Source organism: Ylistrum balloti, unplaced genomic scaffold (genome assembly GCF_031769215.1).
Source record: "Ylistrum balloti isolate Yb309-2 unplaced genomic scaffold, AGI_CSIRO_Ybal_v1 Utg370842, whole genome shotgun sequence".
NCBI classification, from domain to species: Eukaryota; Metazoa; Mollusca; class Bivalvia; order Pectinida; family Pectinidae; genus Ylistrum; species Ylistrum balloti.
Window position 1 is genome coordinate 233256 of NW_026782485.1, and position 24884 is coordinate 258139.

The 24884-nt window shown below is 38.0% G+C and overlaps 1 protein-coding gene across 1 annotated transcript in view; it reads left to right on the top strand.

The window, feature by feature from the left end:
• LOC132559025 (uncharacterized) overlaps window positions 1–24510 on the top strand; it is an 86800-nt gene extending 62290 nt beyond the window's left edge. Inside the window, exons 3-7 of the mRNA XM_060223623.1 lie at window positions 15728–15968; window positions 17116–17348; window positions 19082–19197; window positions 21186–21320; window positions 21786–24510. Of these exons, the coding sequence (XP_060079606.1) occupies window positions 15728–15968; window positions 17116–17348; window positions 19082–19197; window positions 21186–21320; window positions 21786–21942 (882 nt within the window). The 3' untranslated portion in view covers window positions 21943–24510. The remainder of the gene's footprint in view (window positions 1–15727; window positions 15969–17115; window positions 17349–19081; window positions 19198–21185; window positions 21321–21785) is intronic.
• The last annotated feature ends 374 nt before the right edge of the window (window positions 24511–24884 follow it).

Here is a 24884-nt window from a genome sequence, read left to right on the forward strand (position 1 = left end):
CATTCTGGAATCGAGGGGTGGGGAGATAACTGATTTCACCCTCGGCAAGTGAACCATTACCCGTATTTACATGTTTTAATAAAATTCTGAGCGATCCTGCTATTTAACCAGACTTTAAAAATGTTTTTCATGTTTCATAATTCATCAGATCAGTGTGTTATACATATACGGTTACTGCATTATATTGTCAATATCATACATATTTTACAAATAATTAAATTTGATCATTATTCATAATTCAGGCATCTATCGCACAATTCCATTAGTAATACGTAACAGTTTTACTAGAAGCACTCTCCTCAGTTCTAACACGGACTTAGGTAAATAGTCTGGGACTCTAATGGCCGTATCAATCCTAAACATGATCACTAACGAGATGAAAGCCTTATCAGACGTTTTAGTCACAAATTAAATACTCTTCCTAAATGTTCAGTATAAGAACGTAAAATCTCAGTCCCGCAGATCATATCTATTATTAAAGACTGCCTTAATCTGAAGATGAAGAACCACACCATCAGGATCGGAATTTCTAATTATTTGTATTTCGTCACTGATATGTTAGATAGACAGTTTCACGGTCCCAATTTTACTTTTTTTCCCTTCCTGATTTGTATAAGTTCATTTGTGATGTCATCTTATCATTTCTTTAGATGACGTGACTCCAAAGAATTCACTTTTTATCGAATCTATTATTGATCATAAGCCACAGAGCGAATACTTCTAAATGATATATTTCTTCGGATGTATGTATGAACATTGTTCAGTTGTGTTCTTGAATAGTTTTCGAATGTCATCGTTCTCCATAGTGCTTTCCCACTCTAAGACTACAGCACAAGCACCCACACCTTTTCCCGTCTTTTCTAATTTTAAACTATTAATTGTTACGTCATTAAATTGCGTGAGGAAATGACGTCATTTTCAGATAACGTAACTCTCACAAACAAATGATGTAATAATTGATATCTGCTCTATTCTGTTGTACGAAAAAAGAAATACTCAGTCTGGAATGTTAAATTCATAGATACTTGCACGTGAAAATTCAATGAATAAATGACAAATATAAGTGAAAAGAAATCACGAAAAATGACTTAGTATAATACTTCCCCTTTATCTGTATAATAAACTCATTTTCTTCAATAATCATAGAGAATTTCATCAGAAAAAATTACTCAAGATAACTTTGTTTCAGGAAGTTAACGGCGTTGTATCAATAGGTTGCAAGAGGGTGAAACATTCGCACACATTTTTAAGTGGAGTGGCATTGTATTTTTTCAAAGTGAAATTAAAAATGCAAACCACACTCATTTAAAATACTCTTTCATGCCACTTGAGGCAGTGGAGGTATTTGACATTGTCATATTTCAGTTTCATATAATTCTTTTTAATTTATCATCCAACATGGACTTTGACATTATACAAACAAAAGTGACATTTTGTCAAGTGCACTATAAATCAGTCTAGTGTTTCCTCAGTGTTATATACGACCCGGGTTACAAGGTACAGAGACGTTAGTTTGGCCAGACGAATTCCCTTCACGCAATAGATTTCACATTATGAAAAATATTCAACCCAGTGAAAAATTTCCAACGTTTCCTGCAGAATTTGTAGTCTTCGCTATGATGTAAGCTTAAACGAACAGAGTGGTTCTGATTCCGATTTAGCTGATAGTTGTATGCCAAATGATAAACTTGAAACGGCACGTAGTAATGCACATACATAACAACAAAGAATAGCTAATATCTCGTTTTTATTTAGAAACGTAGAAAAAAGTACGTATCCTTCTGATATACCAGTAGTACAGAATAGTGCAGTAATATCAGGCATCTGGAAACTCAGATGAGTACGAAAATTATCCTACCAAAAGACAAACAAATATGCGTAATTATTTTGACCCGTCTGTTACCAAGCATACCTAAGCGCCAAGGAGAGCTAGGGCGAGACATTCCTAGTTGGTTAGACGCTTGTCAATAATTGCAGTGTCTGTTGGTATTGAAGTGATTTCTATTACATTGTTGTTTTGTAGCACGTTTGTAAGAGTATGTAAAAAAATGAAAACGATTTGATAGAAGACGCAATACACGTTTGCTTAACGCCTGGTAACAGAGTATTTATCTCTAGGCCTGTTTCATTTGTCACGGAGCTCTTCCTGTCGTGGAAAACCCACACAGTGGTTTTTTTGTTCCCCACATCTTAACATAATGACAAGTGATACTTATAGATAATAAGTAAGTACAGACATGGTACACAGGTATACGTAATTAAGTACCACTAACACGATGGTTATTACAATAAATTGTTGTACAAAGACTAATATTCTGGTGCTATTTTTGCCCACTGATTTATTGTTATGGTCCCATTTCAATCAAAATGGTTGCACAACTCGATACCCAATTAAAAAATATTGATATTCCTTATACCAAGTCGAAAGTTGCTGTCGTTACTTCAAAACCACACATTGGATGGATCTTTCCCTGAATGTCTGTGAATGAATTTGCCTATAGTTTTCAAACTTGTTACAGTGAGAGAGTAGACTTCCATTAGTTAAGACACTTTACTGAAGACTTGTTGAAAGAGGCGGTACATGTAACAGAAAACAACGTGTACCAAACAGCACGATAACCTATACAGTTGACCGCTGTCTGTATGGTCAGGGGGGATGTCGTTTCTTCCTTGTTTTATAGATCAGGAATAATTACCCCAACTGTGTCAGAGTTTGATATTATCAACTTGTTGAAAGGAATTATAATGAAAATTACATTGATTTAAACAAATATCTTGAAAACCGCTTGGATTATATGAGAATACATATTTACCTATTTACTAATGATAACATTGAAATTCATACAATACAATTCTTATCCCTGAAGAATTCCAATGCGGAGCCAGGATCTCAGTCGTTTTGTGTTTGGATTATGATTATGTTGACACGTTTCTATTTTTACTTGTTTTTGGCGAGCGATAGCTAGAGCTACCCACTCATTCTGAATAAAGTAATGATCCCTGATGTCGTCACTCATTCTTCCCTGGTGTCACCACTCATTCTGAATGAAGTATTGATCCCTGATGTCGTCACTCATTCTTCCCTGGTGTCGTCACTCATTCTGAATGAAGTATTGATCCCTGGTGTCACCACTCATTCTGAATGTAGTATTGATCCCTGGTGTCACCACTCATTCTGAATGAAGTATTGGTCCCTGGTGTCGTCACTCATTCTGAATGAAGTATTGGTCCCTGGTGTCACCACTCATTCTGAATGAAGTATGGATCCCTGGTGTCACCACTCATTCTGAATGAAGTATGGATCCCTGGTGTCACCACTCATTCTGAATGAAGTATTGATCCCTGGTGTCACCACTCATTCTGGTGTCACCACTCATTCTGAATGAAGTATGGATCCCTGGTGTCACCACTCATTCTGAATGAAGTATTGATCCCTGGTGTCACCACTCATTCTGAATGAAGTAATGATCCCTGGTGTCGTCACTCATTCTTCCCTGGTGTCACCACTCATTCTGAATAAAGTATGCATCCCTGGTGTCACCACTCATTCTGAATGAAGTATTGATCCCTGGTGTCACCACTCATTCTGAATGAAGTAATGATCCCTGGTGTCGTCACTCATTCTTCCCTGGTGTCACCACTCATTCTGAATGAAGTATTGATCCCTGGTGTCACCACTCATTTGATCCCTGGTGTCACCACTCATTCTGAATGAAGTATTGATCCCTGGTGTCACCACTCATTCTGAATGAAGTATTGATCCCTGGTGTCACCACTCATTCTGAATGTAGTATTGATCCCTGGTGTCACCACTCATTCTGAATGAAGTATTGATCCCTGGTGTCACCACTCATTCTGAATGAAGTATTGATCCCTGGTGTCACCACTCATCCCTGGTGTCACCACTCATTCTGAATGAAGTAATGATCCCTGGTGTCACCACTCATTCTGAATGAAGTAATGATCCCTGGTGTCACCACTCATTCTGAATGAAGTATGATCCCTGGTGTCATCACTCATTCTGGAAGTATCATCACTCATTCTGAATGTAGTATTGATCCCTGGTGTCACCACTCATTCTCAATGAAGTATTGAATCTGGTGTCACCTCTCATTCTGAATGTAGTATTGATCCCTGGTGTCACCACTCATTCTGAATGAAGTAATGATCCCTGGTGTCACCACTCATTCTGAATGAAGTAATGATCCCTGGTGTCACCACTCATTCTGAATGAAGTATTGATCCCTGGTGTCACCACTCATTCTGAATGAAGTATTGATCCCTGGTGTCACCACTCATTCTGAATGAAGTATTGATCCCTGGTGTCACCACTCATTCTGAATGAAGTATTGATCCCTGGTGTCACCACTCATTCTGAATGTAGTATTGATCCCTGGTGTCGTCACTCATACTTCCCTGGTGTCACCACTCATTCTGAATGAAGTATTGATCCCTGGTGTCGTCACTCATTCTTCCCTGGTGTCACCACTCATTCTGAATGAAGTATTGATCCCTGGTGTCACCACTCATTCTGAATGAAGTAATGATCCCTGGTGTCACCACTCATTCTGAATAAAGTATGGATCCCTGGTGTCACCACTCATTCTGAATGAAGTAATGATCCCTGGTGTCACCACTCATTCTGAATAAAGTATGGATCCCTGGTGTCACCACTCATTCTGAATGTAGTATTGATCCCTGGTGTCACCACTCATTCTGAATGAAGTAATGATCCCTGGTGTCACCACTCATTCTGAATGAAGTATTGATCCCTGGTGTCACCACTCATTCTGAATGAAGTATTGATCCCTGGTGTCACCACTCATTCTGAATGAAGTATTGATCCCTGGTGTCGTCACTCATTCTTCCCTGGTGTCACCACTCATTCTGAATGAAGTATTGATCCCTGGTGTCACCACTCATTCTGAATGAAGTATTGATCCCTGGTGTCACCACTCATTCTGAATGAAGTATTGATCCCTGGTGTCACCACTCATTCTGAATGAAGTATTGATCCCTGGTGTCACCACTCATTCTGAATGAAGTAATGATCCCTGGTGTCACTCACTGAATGAAGTAATGATCCCTGGTGTCACCACTCATTCTGAATGAAGTATTGATCCCTGGTGTCACCACTCATTCTGAATGAAGTATTGATCCCTGGTGTCACCACTCATTCTGAATGAAGTAATGATCCCTGGTGTCACCACTCATTCTGAATGAAGTAATGATCCCTGGTGTCACCACTCATTCTGAATAAAGTAATGATCCCTGGTGTCACCACTCATTCTGAATGAAGTATTGATCCCTGGTGTCACCACTCATTCTGAATGAAGTAATGATCCCTGGTGTCACCACTCATGATCCCTGGTGTCACCACTCATTCTGAATGAAGTATTGATCCCTGGTGTCGTCACTCATTCTGAATGAAGTATTGATCCCTGGTGTCACCACTCATTCTGAATGAAGTATTGATCCCTGGTGTCACCACTCATTCTGAATGAAGTAATGATCCCTGGTGTCACCACTCATTCTGAATGAAGTAATGATCCCTGGTGTCACCACTCATTCTGAATGAAGTAATGATCCCTGGTGTCACCACTCATTCTGAATGAAGTATTGATCCCTGGTGTCACCACTCACTCACTGAATTCCCTGAATGAAGTATTGATCCCTGGTGTCACCACTCATTCTGATCCCTGGTGTCACCACTCATTCTGAATGAAGTATTGATCCCTGGTGTCACCACTCATTCTGAATGAAGTATTGATCCCTGGTGTCACCACTCATTCTGAATGAAGTATTGATCCCTGGTGTCACCACTCATTCTGAATGAAGTATTGATCCCTGGTGTCACCACTCATTCTGAATGAAGTATTGATCCCTGGTGTCGTCACTCATTCTTCCCTGGTGTCACCACTCATTCTGAATGAAGTAATGATCCCTGGTGTCACCACTCATTCTGAATGAAGTATTGATCCCTGGTGTCACCACTCATTCTGAATGAAGTAATGATCCCTGGTGTCACCACTCATTCTGAATGAAGTAATGATCCCTGGTGTCACCACTCATTCTGAATGAAGTAATGATCCCTGGTGTCACCACTCATTCTGAATGAAGTAATGATCCCTGGTGTCACCACTCATTCTGAATGAAGTAATGATCCCTGGTGTCACCACTCATTCTGAATGAAGTAATGATCCCTGGTGTCACCACTCATTCTGAATGTAGTATTGATCCCTGGTGTCACCACTCATTCTGAATAAAGTAATGATCCCTGGTGTCACCACTCATTCTGTCACCACTCATTCTGAATGAAGTATTGATCCCTGGTGTCACCACTCATTCTGAATGAAGTATTGATCCCTGGTGTCACCACTCATTCTGAATGAAGTATTGATCCCTGGTGTCACCACTCATTCTGAATGAAGTATTGATCCCTGGTGTCACCACTCATTCTGAATGAAGTAATGATCCCTGGTGTCACCACTCATTCTTCCCTGGTGTCACCACTCATTCTGAATGAAGTAATGATCCCTGGTGTCACCACTCATTCTGAATGAAGTAATGATCCCAGGTGTCACCACTCATTCTGAATGAAGTATTGATCCCTGGTGTCGTCACTTATTCTTCCCTGGTGTCACCACTCATTCTGAATGAAGTATTGATCCCTGGTGTCACCACTCATTCTGAATGAAGTATTGATCCCTGGTGTCACCACTCATTCTGAATGAAGTATTGATCCCTGGTGTCACCGCTCATTCTGAATGAAGTAATGATCCCTGGTGTCACCACTCATTCTGAATGAATTAATGATCCCTGGTGTCACCACTCATTCATCCCTGGTCACTCATTCCCTGAATGAAGAAATTGATCCCTGGTGTCACCACTCATTCTGAATGAAGTAATGATCCCTGGTGTCACCACTCATTCTGAATGAAGTAATGATCCCTGGTGTCACCACTCATTCTGAATGAAGTAATGATCCCTGGTGTCACCACTCATTCTGAATGAAGTATTGATCCCTGGTGTCGTCACTCATTCTGAATGTAGTATTGATCCCTGGTGTCACCACTCATTCTGAATGAAGTAATGATCCCTGGTGTCACCACTCATTCTGAATGAAGTAATGATCCCTGGTGTCACCACTCATTCTGAATGAAGTAATGATCCCTGGTGTCACCACTCATTCTGAATGAAGTATTGATCCCTGGTGTCGTCACTCATTCTTCCCTGGTGTCGTCACTCATTCTGAATCAATTGTCCCAGAGATGACTTTTGTGAAACGTGTAAATCCGTTATTTTCCTTCAAAATACGCTCAAAATGCAGGAAATGGAGCCAAAATTTTCAAAATTATCTGGGGGAGGGCCCCCAGCCCCTTACCAAAGCTTCGCGCCTTCGATGCCCGCGACGCACGGCTTCGCCGGCGTTGCCAGATTTTTGCCCCCTCCAACTTAAGATCCTGGCTACGCCACTGTCACCACTCATTCTGAATAAAGTATTGATCCCTGGTGTCGCAGTAGAACTCCTGATATGTCGACTTCAGTGTTACGTTTTTGGAATATTCCATCTTAGTGGTTTTCTTGTCCTTCCATATAAAACATCGTTATTAAATGTTCCAGTTCATGAAAATCATTATGGATAGTCGGTGCTAGTATGCAATACCATGTTTCGGAGTGATGTACTTCGACATCAATATTCGATGGATGATTGATATGTTTCTCAGTGAGTTTCAAAACAGCAAGTGTTTGATGCAAAATGATATATAAGTTAACACTGCTTTATTGAAATTATAAAAACCAGTTACCCCTCCCCCATGATAACACCGCTAACCAGTCATAACTCTCCATGATAACACCGCTAACCAGTCATAACTCTCCACGATAACACCGCTAACCAGTCATAACTCTCCATAACACCGCTAACCAGTCATAACTCTCCATGCTTATATCGTTAGCCAGTCATAACCCCCACGACAACGACGGAAATCATTCTGCTGATATTTTAACATATCAATTTAGATATGCTAACTATTTAGTTTAAACGTACTCAATACGCGTTTAGTTCCAATGCTACAATAACATTATTGCAGACACTATAATAAGAGTACGGTTTACTCAATCAGCAGGCACCACACGCGTAAAGCACGGGTATATCGCTGTTACTGCTGCGCGTGGCAGGACTACCACTGTCTGATATGTAATCAGCAGGGTTGCCCGTAGCATTCTGTTCTTTCTTTTTATTATGGACCCAGATATGTATCTCGTTAAATAGACTTGAGATATTCTTATGAGTTAAAATACGAGACAGAAAAATCCTCAACAAGATTTTATGAGTTTATCAAGAATTTTTGTTTTATCTTAAATGTTCTTTGATTGAAAAGAAGTATCTGTGAATAGTGTTAATCTTTTCTCAGATCTAATAATTTTCTGTTTTGCGAGTGGTATATTTTCGTCAAAATTTTCCAAGAGGTTTTTAGAGGTAGACATAATTCCTGAATAACACTGGATAGACGTGATTGATCTGAGAAAAATACCTTACATAGCTCATTGACACAGGTGGGAATTCTCCATTCGCACTAAATCATTTATTTTCAATAGCCAGGCATTAACTGTGTGGTTTACATAATCGAGATATCTCAAATCTCAAACGTCTTTTTCCATAAACCATAAAACTCAATTTCGGAATAGATTACCTGTTGTTTACACAACATTTAAAGATGTAAACAAACACCATCAACATAATCAGCGCGATACGACGAGATGCAAAGTTTTCTGCGGTATTCTCCTCTAAGGTAGATTTCCTTCGTGATAACTAAACTGAGTTGGTCCTCTTCGTGCCCTCAAAGATACATTTCACTCGGATTTCCGTTGGCTTTTTGCCACGTCTTGTTGGCTTATGATAGATTTCTGAGCTAGAATCAAGCACCTATGAATATTTTGATAATGACTGATTACTGCTTACAATAAGACTTTGTCGCAATCCTTAGAATGTTTGAATCAAAGGGTTAACAGTGATGACACGTCACGACTGTGATTTTGTTAATAATAGCTGGTCGCTATATTTCAAAACCTTTATTTAGCATTTTTGCCATTTTTTTCTTGTTATCAAACAGTATATTGCTCTTCTGACTAACGTTAACTATAATGTCAAACGTATTAATCGGGAACTTACAAAAAGGGTATCTCTCTTTCTTTCCAATTATTGTCAAACTTCATTTCTGAAAAAATGTCATATTTTTTTTTATTTCTTGGATACTACAAAAGTACTGTCTTTAGAAAAGGAATTCGAAAAAAATCAAAACAGATCAATAAAAGTCCGGGAACAGACTTTTCATGTATCTTTAAGAAATATGTTGATGAAACGCTGTCCGAAGAAAATTCTACCACAAGAATGTCCATAACGGTAGCTCATTTTTTTCGTTACGGCTTCAGACAATTTCCGTCGAGTCTTCTTGTTATTTAAGGGGAGAAGGGCTTGGTATTAGTGACCTCTGCCGGTTTCATGACAAAATAATTAGAGATAGTCATTAGCTGTACAGTACATGAACACCTGAGAACCAATTTACACCTATGTTAGAGAAACTAAAAAACACAGCCTCCAGACTGCTTCGTTCTGATGAAAGTCCCCTTAAGTAAAGGAAGTACACTGCGCAATAGAGTTTATCTTGCCCAACGTGAAAGTTTATACGAGTTGTGAGGTGAACGTTAGGGCAAGCCAGTGTTGATAAGATTTCATATTTCAAGGACGCGCGGGGGTCTGCACGGAAGATAGCGCGCCTTCTTATCGAAATCATTTGACTGGAAGGGTATATTTTAGTCGATTACTTCTTTCAATAAGTGAGGCATGTTGATTTGGTCGCTGACATGAATACGTCATTTGTTATGTGTAGATTTTTTCTAGACCACTCTCTGAGATGAATCTTGATAACAGTAGCCCAATCGTTGTTGGGGGTGTGCTATATATCTTTTAATCATTAACGAAATTTGAAAACTGACAGCTATGATACAACAAAAATCCAAAATACTTAAGTGTTATTAGAAAAGTAACAAGTATGTAAAAAGTATCTCAAAGAAAGAGAGTTTCGTTAAAGCAATCGATATGCAGTTCGATAACGGTTAAAAGAAATGTGCAAATTTTTAATTATCTTGACTATTTATTTCGTGTAGATTTTCAGTTCACTTTTTAATATATTTGATTTACTCGAGTTTGAGTTTAAAAACACACATATCAACAATTGTTTTACGTCGCATAATCCTGGTATAATCCCTCTTTGTTACTATCAATATCATCTCACTCATTTTTCTACCTTTGTCGCCATCCTCTCGTGATACCGCCAACCCGCCACCCGCCCTCCCTATAATGCCTGGTCCCGAGGATGATCATTGAGTGTGATTTACCCCTGGTCCCGAGGATGGTCATTGAGTGTGATTTTCCCCTGGTCCCGAGGATGATCATTGAGTGTGATTTTCCCCTGGTCCCGGGGATGATCATTGAGTGTGATTTTCCCCTGGTCCCGAGGATGATCATTGAGTGTGATTTTGCCCTGGTCCCGAGGATGATCATTGAGTGTGATTTACCCCTGGTCCCGAGGATGGTCATTGAGTGTGATTTACCCCTGGTACGGAGGATGATCATTGAGTGTGATTTTCCCCTGGTCCCGAAGATGACCATTGAGTGTTGTTCCCCCTGGTCCCAAGGATGATCATTGAGTGTGATTTTGCCCTGGTCCCGAGGATGATCATTGAGTGTGATTTTGCCCTGGTCCCGAGGATGATCATTGAGTGTGATTTACCCCTGGTCCCGAGGATGGTCATTGAGTGTGATTTACCCCTGGTCCCGAGGATGATCATTGAGGATGATCATTGAGTGTGATTTTCCCCTGGTCCCGAAGATGACCATTGAGTGTGGTTTCCCCCTGGTCCCGAGGATGATCATTGAGTGTGATTTTCCCCTGGTCCCGAGGATGATCATTGAGTGTGATTTTGCCCTGGTCCCGGGGATGATCATTGAGTGTGATTTTCCCCTGGTCCGAGAATGATCATTGAGTGTGATTTTGCCCTGGTCCCGAGGATGATCATTGAGGATGATAATTGAATGTGATTTTCCCCTGGTCCCGAGGATGATAATTGAATGTGATTTTCCCCTGGTCCCGAGGATGATCATTGAGTGTGATTTATCCTGGTCCCGGGGATGATCATTGAGTCTGATTTTCCCCTGGTCCCGAGGATGATCATCGAGTGTTATTTTGCCCTGGTCCCGAGGATGATCATTGAGTGTGATTTTCCACTGGTCCCCAAGATGACCATTGAGTGTGATTTTCCCCTGGTCCCGAGGATGATCATTGAGTGTGATTTTGCCCTGGTTCCGAGGATGATCATTGAGTGTGATTTTGCCCTGGTCCCGAGGATGGTCATTGAGTGTGATTTTCTCTGGTCCCGAGGATGATCATTGAGTGTGATTTTGCCCTGGTCCCGAGGATGGTCATTGAGTGTGATTTTCTCTGGTCCCGAGGATGATCATTGAGTGTTATTTTCTCTGGGGCCGAGGATGATCATTGAGTGTGATTTTCCCCTGGTCCCGAGGATGGTCATTGAGTGTGATTTTCCCCTGGTCCCAAGGATGATCATTGAGTGTGATTTATCCTGGTCCCGGGGATGATCATTGAGTGTGATTTTCCCCTGGTCCCGAAGATGATCATTGAGTGTGATTTTCCCCTGGTCCCGAGGGTGATCATTGAGTGTGATTTACCCTGGTCCCGAAGATGATCATTGAGTGTGATTTTCCCTTGGTTCCCAAGATGACCATTGAGTGTTATTTTCTCTGGGGCCGAGAATGATAATTGAGTGTGATTTCCCCCTGGTCCCGAGGATGATCATTGAGTGTTATTTTCTCTTTGGCCGAGGAAGATCATTGAGTGTGATTTTTCCCTGGTCCCGAGGATGGTCATTGAGTGTGATTTTGCCCTGGTCCCAAGGATGATCATTGAGTGTGATTTATCCTGGTCCCGGGGATGATCATTGAGTGTGATTTTCCCCTGGTCCCGAGAATGATCATTGAGTGTGATTTTGCCCTGGTCCCGAGGATGACCATTGAGTGTGATTTACCCCTGGTCCCGAGGATGATCATTGAGTGTGATTTACCCTGGTCCCGAGGGTGATCATTGAGTGTGATTTACCCTGGTCCCGAGGATGATCATTGAGTGTGATTTACCCCTGGTCCCGAGAATGATCATTGAGTGTGATTTTGCCCTGGTCCCGAGGATGATCATTGAGTGTGATTTACCCCTGGTCCCGAGGGTGATCATTGAGTGTGATTTACCCTGGTCCCGAGGATGATCATTGAGTGTGATTTACCCCTGGTCCCGAGAATGATCATTGAGTGTGATTTTGCCCTGGTCCCGAGGATGATCATTGAGTGTGATTTACCCCTGGTCCCGAGGGTGATCATTGAGTGTGATTTTGCCCTGGTCCCGAGAATGATCATTGAGTGTGATTTTCCCCTGGTCCCGAGAATGATCATTGAGTGTGATTTTGCCCTGGTCCCGAGGATTATCATTGAGTGTGATTTACCCCTGGTCCCGAGGGTGATCATTGAGTGTGATTTACCCTGGTCCCGAAGATGATCATTGAGTGTGATTTTCCCTTGGTTCCCAAGATGACCATTGAGTGTTATTTTCTCTGGGGCCGAGAATGATAATTGAGTGTGATTTCCCCCTGGTCCCGAGGATGATCATTGAGTGTGATTTATCCTGGTCCCGGGGATGATCATTGAGTGTGATTTTCCCCTGGTCCCGAGAATGATCATTGAGTGTGATTTTGCCCTGGTCCCGAGGATGATCATTGAGTGTGATTTACCCCTGGTCCCGAGGGTGATCATTGAGTGTTATTTTCCCCTGGTCCTGAGGATGGTCATTGAGTGTGATTTACCCCTGGTCCCGAGAATGACCATTGATTGTGATTTTCCCCTGGTTCCGAGGATGATCATTGAGTGGGATTTTCCCCTGGTCCCGAGGATGACCATTGAGTCTGATTTACCCCTGGTCCGAGAATGACCATTGAGTCTGATTTACCCCTGGTCCCGAGAATGATCATTGAGTCTGATTTACCCCTGGTCCCGAAGATGACCATTGAGTGTGATTTCCCCCTGGTCCCGAGGATGATTATGGTATGGCTATCTCTGTGTCTAGTCTTTAACATCCGCCTGTATTTAATCGTTTTCTTAGATACTGTATTCATTTTCGTGGAACTCAAATTTCGTGGCTTTTCAAAAAATGACGTTTTCGCTGGCATTTGATTCCATGATTTTAGAGTAGCAACGATTCAACGACAGTAAATTCCTTACGGAATTTAAATGTTCTACAATAGTTTCTTCGAATCCCGATATATTGCAACAATTAATTAAGCAAACTATTTCTTAATATCTTTATAGTCGACTGTTTTGCATGTAAAATCCTTTAACTTTTCTTAAAAAGTACATGTCTTGAGATGATCGTATATATCAAACCAGAGTTAATCAAAACTTCGATATATACATGTTTTTATATACGCAAAGTAATTTAGGCATATCATATCAGTCTGTTTTAAGATATCCACAAATACCATTTTGTTCTTCAAACACATGTAGACATGCAGGAACTGTTTGATCAAGCCCTGTATTTCGGAGAGATCAAAGATCTCGTATCTGAATTTTCCTGTGATAAGTAAACTCAATAAGACTTTACGATCAGTTTGATAGTTCACAAATGAACATTTGTGTGGTTTATTTGAAATCTCCCACGTGTATCTGTCGAATAATTAGTCTACAAAATATACACATTGTCTGTCGACCTTGATAATTTTAGGTTTGGGATTGAGTTGTCATTTCTCCTCACCACGTGATTTGATGTGATGACGTCATACTGAAATCGACATTATCAAATGAAAGGATTTGACTTGAATCTATAAAACGATTACACAACCCATTGTATAAGATATCGCTCTGGGTCTGCACTCAATTAATGTTTCTGTTTTAAATTCAAAGTGCATATGCACATATATCAAAACATGATTTAAAATGAATATGAATTTATGCAGATTGCAGATTTGACGTTTACTCGTGTGATTTCATAGTTCCATCTTGTGTGTCCGTTTTGACATCTCGGAATTTTTATTACATTATTATATTTTTTAAGCATACCAGATTTTTTGTAAGCATTTGAATTTAAAATGTGTGATTGCTATCGAAACTTCGGTATACACTGTACTCGAAACTCACTTAAGCAGAGTAATATCGTTACTAATAGGAATAAACAGGTACTCGGATGACATAGTAACCGTATCAGAAAGATTTTGTTCAGTAAGTGACAGAAGTGTTTATTAAAACATTTTATCGAAATATTATTTTTTAAATACAAAATGAGCTGACGCACCATTTTAACTAATTCTTAAAGGATCTCTGTCATATTCGTTTGCCTATATTGGTAATATTTTACTATTTTGTTTTCGACTTTAGATAGAAACCTTTGATAAAGACTCTATTCTACAATTTGGTAGGTTCATTAAGAAAATGTCTATGTCCTAAAATTAGTGAATCCATTTTCCAAAACCGCGAAAATTTGAATCGTCGAAAAACACTCTTTTTAATGCTTGGAAATTCACTACGTTTAATTCGGGGATTCGTTTAATCATAATACTTTAAAATGCGAGACACGAAGGTGTTCAAATTCGGTTTAAGTTAAGTCTGTCAAATTCACAATAAATCAGAGCAGACAAGCCTGAACCAACACACACGAAGTGACAAGGTGAATTAAATATCTCCTTGATACAAGTTCTGTGCAGGAAAAAAGGGATGGTTTAAAGTGAATCTGAGTTTGAAAGCAGATGTCACCGACATTATAGTAGTATCACAATGGAAGTTGTTTGATTAAGATGGTAGCATGTTTTCATGTATAATTTGCATTATCGAATCTGTTTTTAAATTGATTCTCCTAAAGTACGCTGGTGGCAGCCTTTAATCATCTCCATTGTAGCAGAAAAATACTCGCCATTATGTGAAGTAAATCGGTAGTGAGATCACATATCTACAAGTTATCCGCTTTTCTCCCAAATCCCAATTTCTGTAACATTTCAGTAACTTGAAAAAAAATAATAGTTGGACATGTACCGACGGGATTATCTCCCTTAAAATACGGTTCAACTTCTCTCCGCTAGGTTTCGCTCTTAAACATGAGTAATTAAAGAGAAAAGCTGTCAGGTAACAAAGGTGTTCTGTTTCATTTTCAACACCATGGACATGATTCAAATCAGATGCATATCAAGCTTTTCCTGCAAAACTAAATAAAAAAATACTTGAAATTATGCAGGGGTAACTTCCTGAAAATAAGAAAAAAAAAGAAAGAAAAAAAACCAGTTTTGTATGTATACACGCGTTATCTAAGCGCAACAGAGCCAGAATACATAAGTCATGATTTTTAAATCATAGCGAAATTCGTTCGAAGTTTCTAGGAACGTTCGACTTACTCCCCCTGTCTATACGTAATTACGCAGTTACTATTTTCATTAAAGTACTCTTTGTGAAATAATTTTCTTTCTTTTTCTTTCCTTCTTTCTTTCTTTGATGAAAGGTGTTGGTTAGTGAGCGTGGACATCAGATCTTGATCCACGATCGCAGTTTTGATATTTGATAATTTTGTTTTTTGTTTATTTTCTATTTATTCTAACGTACATTTGTTTTGTCTATTTGTAGGAGCCCAACATATACAAGCCAATCGCTTTAGAGGAATTTGAGAGGAATATACTAGACCTGAGGACCCATTATGACGTCATACGAATGTTTCTAGTGAATAGTAGTGTATCAGACGATGATATCTCAAGACTGATTGATAACGAGGACAGTTCTGACGTCATAGATGACATATCAGGGTCCCATAAAAGGGATTATGATTACTATAATGATGAATGGGATTATAACGATGAAGATCGTGTAGGTAAGTCAGTCATCTTATAGGTGTAAACTGTATGGTTCTTAGTCATCGAACAAAAACTTAACAAAAATAGGAATGATCAGTAAGCTTAAGGACGCATCTGTAAACACCAGGGTCACGAGTAATTTACTGCGATAGTGAAATGTATCTGATGTCTAATTATTTCTTTGTCGTTGATTTGAATTTATGACACTGATGCCGTATGCCTTTGACAGTAAAGTATTTCATATTTGATAGTGTTGTCGTATTTGACAATGACGTCGTTAGTATTTGTCAGAGATGCCATGTATATTTGAAAGTGATGTCGTGTGAATTTGACAGTAAAGTAAGCAATTAAGTGTTATTTTGAGTATTTGACAGTGCTGTGTGTTTTTGATAGTGGATTCGTGCATATTAGACAATGATGCCGTTTATTTTTGACAGTGCTGTGTGTTTTTGATAGTGGATTCGTGTATATTAGACAATGATGCCGTTTATTTTTGACAGTGCTGTGTGTTTTTGATAGTGGATTCGTGTATATTAGACAATGATGACGTTTATTTTTGACAGTGCTGTGTGTTTTTGATAGTATTTTTTGCAGTGCTGTGTGTGTTTTTGATAGTGGATTCGTGTATATTAGACAATGATGCCGTTTATTTTTGACAGTGCTGTGTGTTTTTGATAGTATATTGACAATGATGCCGTTTATTTTTGACAGTGCTGTGGGTTTTTGATAGTGGATTCGTGCATATTAGACAATGATGCCGTTTATTTTTGACAGTGCTGTGTGTTTTTGATAGTGGATTCGTGTATATTAGACAATGATGCCGTTTATTTTTGACAGTGCTGTGTGTTTTTGATAGTGGATTCGTGTATATTAGACAATGATGCCGTTTATTTTTGAAAGTGATATATGTAATTAACCATGATAACGTGAGTGTTTGACACACAATGATGTCGTTTTGAATTGACAGTGAAGTCGCGTATTTGACAATGACGTATTTATTTGACAGTGTACAGTGATGGTCATTTGACAAATGTCTGATGATTGATGTATTTGACAGTATAGTCATGTTTTTTACATTTTGTCGTGTGATTTCACATTTTATCGAGTGCTTTCACGTTTTATAGTGTGTTTTTTTTTTTACATTTTATCGTGTGTTTTTTACAGTAATGCAGAAAGCTTTGGAACATTATGCGGAGATTAAGACGGGACCATTAGGTGAATGCAGTCAACCCAGACCGGAAATAGTACGGGTCAGAGATTTTACGGGAGACGCCCACAAAGTGTATGTCCCAAAATTTACAGTCATACATAAATGTCGGAACGTGACCGGGTGTTGTTGGTTCGATTCTCAAGAATGTCGCCCACTTAATGTGCAAATTGTGTGGAAACCTTTCATCGTAAGTAACTCAAAACGCCTCGCTCATGGAATTATAGACTACTGTCATTCATCGATTTAAATTTGTTTTTAATTAGAGAAAGAAACTTTCACCTAGAAATGGCGGAAATTAGCTTTTGTAATGAATATGTAAAGGTCAAAGGTGAAAAATTAACACCTGTCAAGTGATTCGATTAAGAAAATATCAGATAAAGTATACAAATCTGTGAATGTCTATACATATGTGCTGGTCCATGCGGAAAAACTGTATACTGATCACTTTTGCGCATACATCTCCTTTTGATTCATTCCAAGAAAAACATGCGAAACGATGGTAAAAGTAACTGAAGTCAATGCTTAACATGTGCTATTGTTTTCGATTATGGTATGAAACGTGTTCGATTTCCCAGTTTTAAATTTGCTCGTTTGGTGTATGAAGGGAGGTAACTCGCGGTGATCGTCGCCCGTTTATCGTCTAACGTTCGTTGCCTGGAGTTCATTCATGAACCGCAGTGATTTGAATAATTGTGTTAGCTTTTATATTTCAACATATTGTATAGATTTAGCATAACAGAATATCCAAATGAACGCCTTTCTAAGTAAGTGAATATAATTCTCATTCAAGATCATGAAATAAAAAGTTGTTGAGAAATGGTATAATTATTACGGTAATGTCCATTTCCTGACTAAAAAGTTTTAAAAAGAGGTCCGTACAGCGGTGGGGAATATCAAGGCAATTCCTTAAACAAAAGCAGAATAGATCAATACGCCACATGTAACTTAGAATAATTCAGATTTGTCGCTCTGCCCATTAAGTATTCAATCTGTAATGTAAATCGGAGATATTTCAATCAACTTATTTCCCTTCACAAATCATTATGTATAGCAGAGAACTATGCAAACATCGAGGTCGAGCTCAACTCTATGTATATGTGATCATCTTGTCACAAAGGTGGTAATGTGTGGATATGTTGTTCCTTTGTCAAATAATCTAAGAAAACCTTACAAACGATGCATAGCGGGAAATACTTGTCCTTTGAGATACATACCTAGTTACAGTTATTGGCGAGTGAACAGTTTCTTGTGCATGAAAGCCCGAGTTTGTTGAGTTTTCCGTCCGTTGTTCGCTATCGATGAAAAATTAACTCTATTACTTTCGGCGAATTATAGTTGAAGTATTCATGAAAATGTACAATTAATTTCTAATTTAAAAGCAAACGGAATTTCACCGTCAAAAAAGGTTATCGTGAAGTCAGGAGATAGTCTGTGACTGTGTACCGAGAGTACGCCTTGCAGGGGTTCCCTGGTTTCGCGTTTATAACTTTTCTTTTTCTCAGCCAATCGCATATTACTTTAAAAATGACGTAGGACGATTATCCATCATCTTATTATACTAACCAATGAAATCGCTTGAATAAAGCAAATGTCGTCATTTCGATCTAATTTAGAGTCGGGAAATTCCAACAAAGGGAATTTCTTACCCCGGTATTTGTCACGACAAATCCAGAGCTTCGCATGCTAAAATATGAGCGCATATGAGTTTTGAATAATTTCTTGATATAAAAACAGTACACTTACTTCACAATAAACGAGAAAGAACTTACGAATAACATGAAACTGTGTCTCCGTCCGGGCGACGAATTCGGCTTGAGCGGGCTCCTATCATGCTTAGCGTTGTAGTCAAGAACGACAACTCAATACCGCTTGAAGTTCGCGGGAGTGTTTATATTTCACGATATGCTTTATTTTTTGCAGACGGTATCCTATAATATGGATGACGACACGGTGGAGAAAAGTACGGACAGCGTTGAATGGGTGTTATTTGAAAATCACACTCATTGTTCCTGTCAGAACCTCAACCCCTTGCCCGAGTAAGTATCCAATTCCATATTCCGATTAAGTAGTCTCTTAGCTCTAGCCCTTGTGTGTCACTTTGTGCGTGTTGTCAATTATTGTCTCTATCACATGTATAATAGAAAAGGGAAGCATATACCCTTAACTCTATCACAGGTATAATGGAAAAGGGAAGAATATATCCTTAACTCTATCACAGGTATAATAGAAAAGGGAAGCATATACCCTTAACTCTATCACAGGTATAATGGAAAAGGGAAGAATATATCCTTAACTCTATCACAGGTATAATAGAAAAGGGAAGCATATATCCTTAACTCTATCACAGGTATAATGGAAAAGGGAAGAATATATCCTTAACTCTATCACAGGTATAATGGAAAAGGGAAGCATATACCCTTAACTCTATCACAGGTATAATGGAAAAGGGAAGTATATATCCTTAACTCTATCACAGGTATAATGGAAAAGGGAAGAATATACCCTTAACTCTATCACAGGTATAATGGAAAAGGGAAGTATATATCCTTAACTCTATCACAGGTATAATGGAAAAGGGAAGTATATATCCTTAACTCTATCACAGGTATAATGGAAAAGGGAAGTATATATCCTTAACTCTATCACAGGTATAATGGAAAAGGGAAGCATATATCCTTAAATCTATCACAGGTATAATGGAAAAGGGAAGCATATATCCTTAACTCTATCACAGGTATAATGGAAAAGGGAAGTATATATCCTTAACTCTATCACAGGTATAATGGAAAAGGGAAGCATATATCCTTAAATCTATCACAGGTATAATGGAAAAGGGAAGTATATATCCTTAAATCTATCACAGGTATAATGGAAAAGGGAAGCATATATCCTTAAATCTATCACAGGTATAATGGAAAAGGGAAGCATATATCCTTAACTCTATCACAGGTATAATGGAAAAGGGAAGTATATATCCTTAACTCTATCACAGGTATAATGGAAAAGGGAAGCATATATCCTTAAATCTATCACAGGTATAATGGAAAAGGGAAGCATATATCCTTAACTCTATCACAGGTATAATGGAAAAGGGAAGCATATATAAATCTATCACAGGTATAATGGAAAAGGGAAGCATATATCCTTAACTCTATCACAGGTATAATGGAAAAGGGAAGCATATATCCTTAAATCTATCACAGGTATAATGGAAAAGGGAAGCATATATCCTTAACTCTATCACAGGTATAATGGAAAAGGGAAGAATATATCCTTAACTCTATCACAGGTATAATGGAAAAGGGAAGGATATACCCTTAACTCTATCACAGGTATAATGGAAAAGGGAAGTATATATCCTTAACTCTATCACAGGTATAATGGAAAAGGGAAGCATATATCCTTAAATCTATCACAGGTATAATGGAAAAGGGAAGCATATATCCTTAACTCTATCACAGGTATAATGGAAAAGGGAAGCATATATCCTTAACTCTATCACAGGTATAATGGAAAAGGGAAGCATATACCCTTAACTCTATCACAGGTATAATGGAAAAGGGAAGAATATACCCTTAACTCTATCACAGGTATAATGGAAAAGGGAAGCATATACCCTTAACTCTATCACAGGTATAATGGAAAAGGGAAGCATATATCCTTAAATCTATCACAGGTATAATGGAAAAGGGAAGCATATATCCTTAACTCTATCACAGGTATAATGGAAAAGGGAAGCATATATCCTTAACTCTATCACAGGTATAATGGAAAAGGGAAGAATATATCCTTAACTCTATCACAGGTATAATGGAAAAGGGAAGCATATATCCTTAACTCTATCACAGGTATAATGGAAAAGGGAAGCATATATCCTTAACTCTATCACAGGTATAATGCGCACCTTGTATTTGTGTACGCTAGGAAGTCGTCAGTATTTGTAAACATGGTGATCCTATTCGGGATGTCTTGTTATCTTATACTTACATATTACTGTATTGGTGATTTTATTTATGTGTGACAGGTGCTCCTCCAGATGTCCACATCCGTTTTTTATGTCACGACCTCACCAGGAATGTGTATGCGACTGCAAGAAAAACTCAATTCATTGTAACAAAATTAAATATGGCATCGAACCTCTAAAGCGCAAAGAGTTTGAGTGAGTATTTCAACCCAGCGTTTTTTTGTTTGTTTGTTTTTCTTTTTTTATTCTAACATATGGAAAATATTTGCGACAGAACAACGTTCTATTAAAAATCTTCATTTAAAAATTATAATACTATTAATAAAAAAAATGGTCATCAATCCTAAATATGTGTGACGAGTTTTCAGATTTCTGCAGAAAGTATTAACTTCTGGGGAAAATATCAACTGCTAAACATTGATTCATAGGGACCACGTGACATTATTTTCTTTCAATCTATTTATTTAACTAATAGATAATTATTTTCTTTTCTTGTTTAGAAAATTTTTAAGTTGTGACATTAAATCTCTGACTATCATTCAAACTATCATTAGATTGTCTCGATCTGGTAACGAGACTAGAAGTTAAAACCAATATTTCAAACCTAGATAACACTGGAACTACTTGATAATACTTTGATATCTCATTTCAATTTTTAAGATGCGTCAAGCGAAATGAATGTATGCAGCCGTCCTGTGCGGGAGGTCGTTTTGACATGAGAAAGGGATTTTGTGAAGGTGTTGAAAACAGTGACCTGCCGATACTTCATCTCCTTGAAGAAGAGCGTCACAGCCCGAGGTACCCGGGTCGTCGGTAGTCCTCGCCTAACCACTGAGTCTCAATTATTCTGACGTTCTATCAATTTTTTATATGGGTTTGGAGTCGATGAACGTCAGAACTCCGTCCTATTGAGGAAAATAAGCAAGCCATGCATGGATCGGCATTCATCCGCTAATTGTGGAAAGAACTGGTCATTTTCACTTCTGACGTTCATCGACTAGAAGCCGATTTAAAAAGTCGATAGAATGTCAGAATAAATCCGACTACTCACCACCAAATAGTCAGTCTACCTCATCCATCGACACATCCTCTCAATCCAAGGGTTTCATTTTGGCTAATTTGAACTGTTTGGCTTTTAACGGCCAGTCGATAGCTGAGATAATATAGGGCCAGATTAAGTGAAGCATCTTGATAAAGGTAATTAGTCAGCAACCTTGAAACAAAGCGAAGCCGAATTGACTACAATACATAATTACCATATTGTGTATCTTTTGTTTTACCATCTCGTCACATTATTTTTGACCTTAGTGTTCTTAGGATTTACGTACGGCCACAAAAGTTGGGCGATTCTTTACTGTCTCATATATTACGTATGTGAGTGCTAGTAAGCTCCATACTGGTCTTTTATCTTATGAAGGTGACAGTGAAGTGACACTAATCTTCTACTGGTTGTGTTTTAAGTACTTTGGTCGGTTCTATATTTAAAACAAAATGACCAATTGCCTTATGAAGACCGATGGGGTTGCATCCAAGTGTCGATTTTATCATTTTGTTGTCGTTTGATTCCCTTTGTTTTAGCAAAATATCGCAGGTAACAATTTTCTTTCAAAAATGGAATGAGCAAACAGGTATCAACCACAGCGTGTGTCATCATGAAGGTCTTGATTAATCGTTATGCAACTGTGTAATACAGAGGCACAGATATTGAGACAGAAACCCTTGTATTTCGAAGGTGTCATACAGTTAACATAATCATTGGATAACATTTACTATTTATGTGTGGTGTTCTGTGTTCTATAAAAACTCACCATGGACTGTGTATTACATGTACAGTATCATATAGTGATCAGGTCCATTCTTTATTTATTTACAGTCAGTACCAAATTGAATCAAAACAACAAAGTGTGTTTATTTTTATTTTTATTTTCGCGAAATAAAGTTTCGGAATAGCAAAGATGCCTTGTTGTTTTGGGAAAAGATTTTGGTGCTGACGAGCATATTTTTATTTCATTTTATTTCATTTTACAATTTACAAACCAGCAAACTACAGAGGGAATTTCGGTTCTTTGAAGGTGATTTGCTCACTCACGCATAGAGGTAGTCACGTGCTAAATCAACACGTGTATGGGAAAGGAAAGTACACGTGCTGATTTGGAAGAGGTATATATACGGTATAGGAGTCCTCAATTTACCTCCCTTTGTTTAAATATAGTACCCTTTTTTTAAAGTTATGTTATTTTTACAGAAGTTCGCTCAATTGCGATATGATTCGTATCCTTTTTCATCGACGTCCACGCAAAGAAAACAAGTTAATGAGAGTAGATGTTAATGAGTGGATTTGAATTTCAAGGGAGACAACTATTGAGTGTAAAAAAAGCGATGCCTCCTGTAATACTGCATTTTAGACTTGTTCAACCCAACTTTGATGACTTGATAATAAGTTAAGGTTGTTGTTTCCTTTATCTGATAAGCGCCTCCTAACATAAATGTCGCGGGAAATATGGGCGGTCCCGTAGATATCTTAAGAGATATCAGACAATGGTTATTATAAAACTATCTAGGGAGGTAATTGTTTACCAAGTAACAAATATGAAAGTGTGGAGTGTCGCGGTTTACTTTAGATAAGGTCTTTTTGTGTTTCCTTGATAACCTTGTATCTTAATACGACGAGAACTCAAACGTACCGCTTGGTAAAAACGAAAAAGGAAAATACTCATTCTTTTATTGATAGTGTTAAATGACGTCACATACCACTGAACAAAGCTTTGACTACCATTTTTCTCGGCCAAGTTAAATGTTCCTACAGGTTTACATTTATGTTATTATAAGTTTGGTCAGTACGATACAAATTGGTATTACATTGTTAAGATTTTTTTCTTTAATCAGAAACATTAGTCGTATAATATACATCTTCATTTCATTGTGATTATTTATTTTGATAGGAAAATGTTACTGTTTCCGGAATATCATCCCGTTTTTCATTTTATAATTTATCAGTAATAATTCTATTCTAGATATTGCTTTATTTCGGCACTCAGATATCTTTGCATTTGTCGTTTTTTGCTTCGGAATGATAGATTCTTCAGGACTTGTCCGGCTTGCATCACACATCATCATGAATTCTGAGTCTCAACTTTATTTCCCGTTTTGAAAATTATTTAAATCATCTGCAAACGTGCGATTTTTAATGGTAATGAGAATATATCTCACCAGATTTTAAATATGTGAAATATCAGTAGTGTCAACATTAGAAATCGATTTTAAGTATTTAATTATAACAATATTTACATTGTAGTAATTCATAACAATTAAGTTAACACAAATTTCTTATTACCAAATTCATTGATTTTGTCGCCTATTTTAGATGTTATCGTCCATATCATGAACTCGGTTTTTGTTTTTGTTTTGTTTATTTTTTTTTTTTTTTTTGCAATTTGTTGCTTTACATTTTCCATACATCTGTAAATATGTAAGCAAAGAACTCAAAAGTAGGTTTTTCCGCATGAGTTTGCATTAAAAAAGAAAAAAGAAAAAAAAATCCTTCAATTTTTGTTGCAAATATTTACTCCAGCTCGTTGGAACAATATCTTTAACATTTTAGAGACATTTGGTTTAGCAAAATATAAGCAAAACTCAGTGATTTCCGTTTTATTGTGTTCTTTTGTTTTGGAATTTAACATAGTGTAAGTTAAATATTTGTGTACATGTGATGGTGTCTGGTTATTAGCGATCATGTACATACATTTATCCTTTGACAAC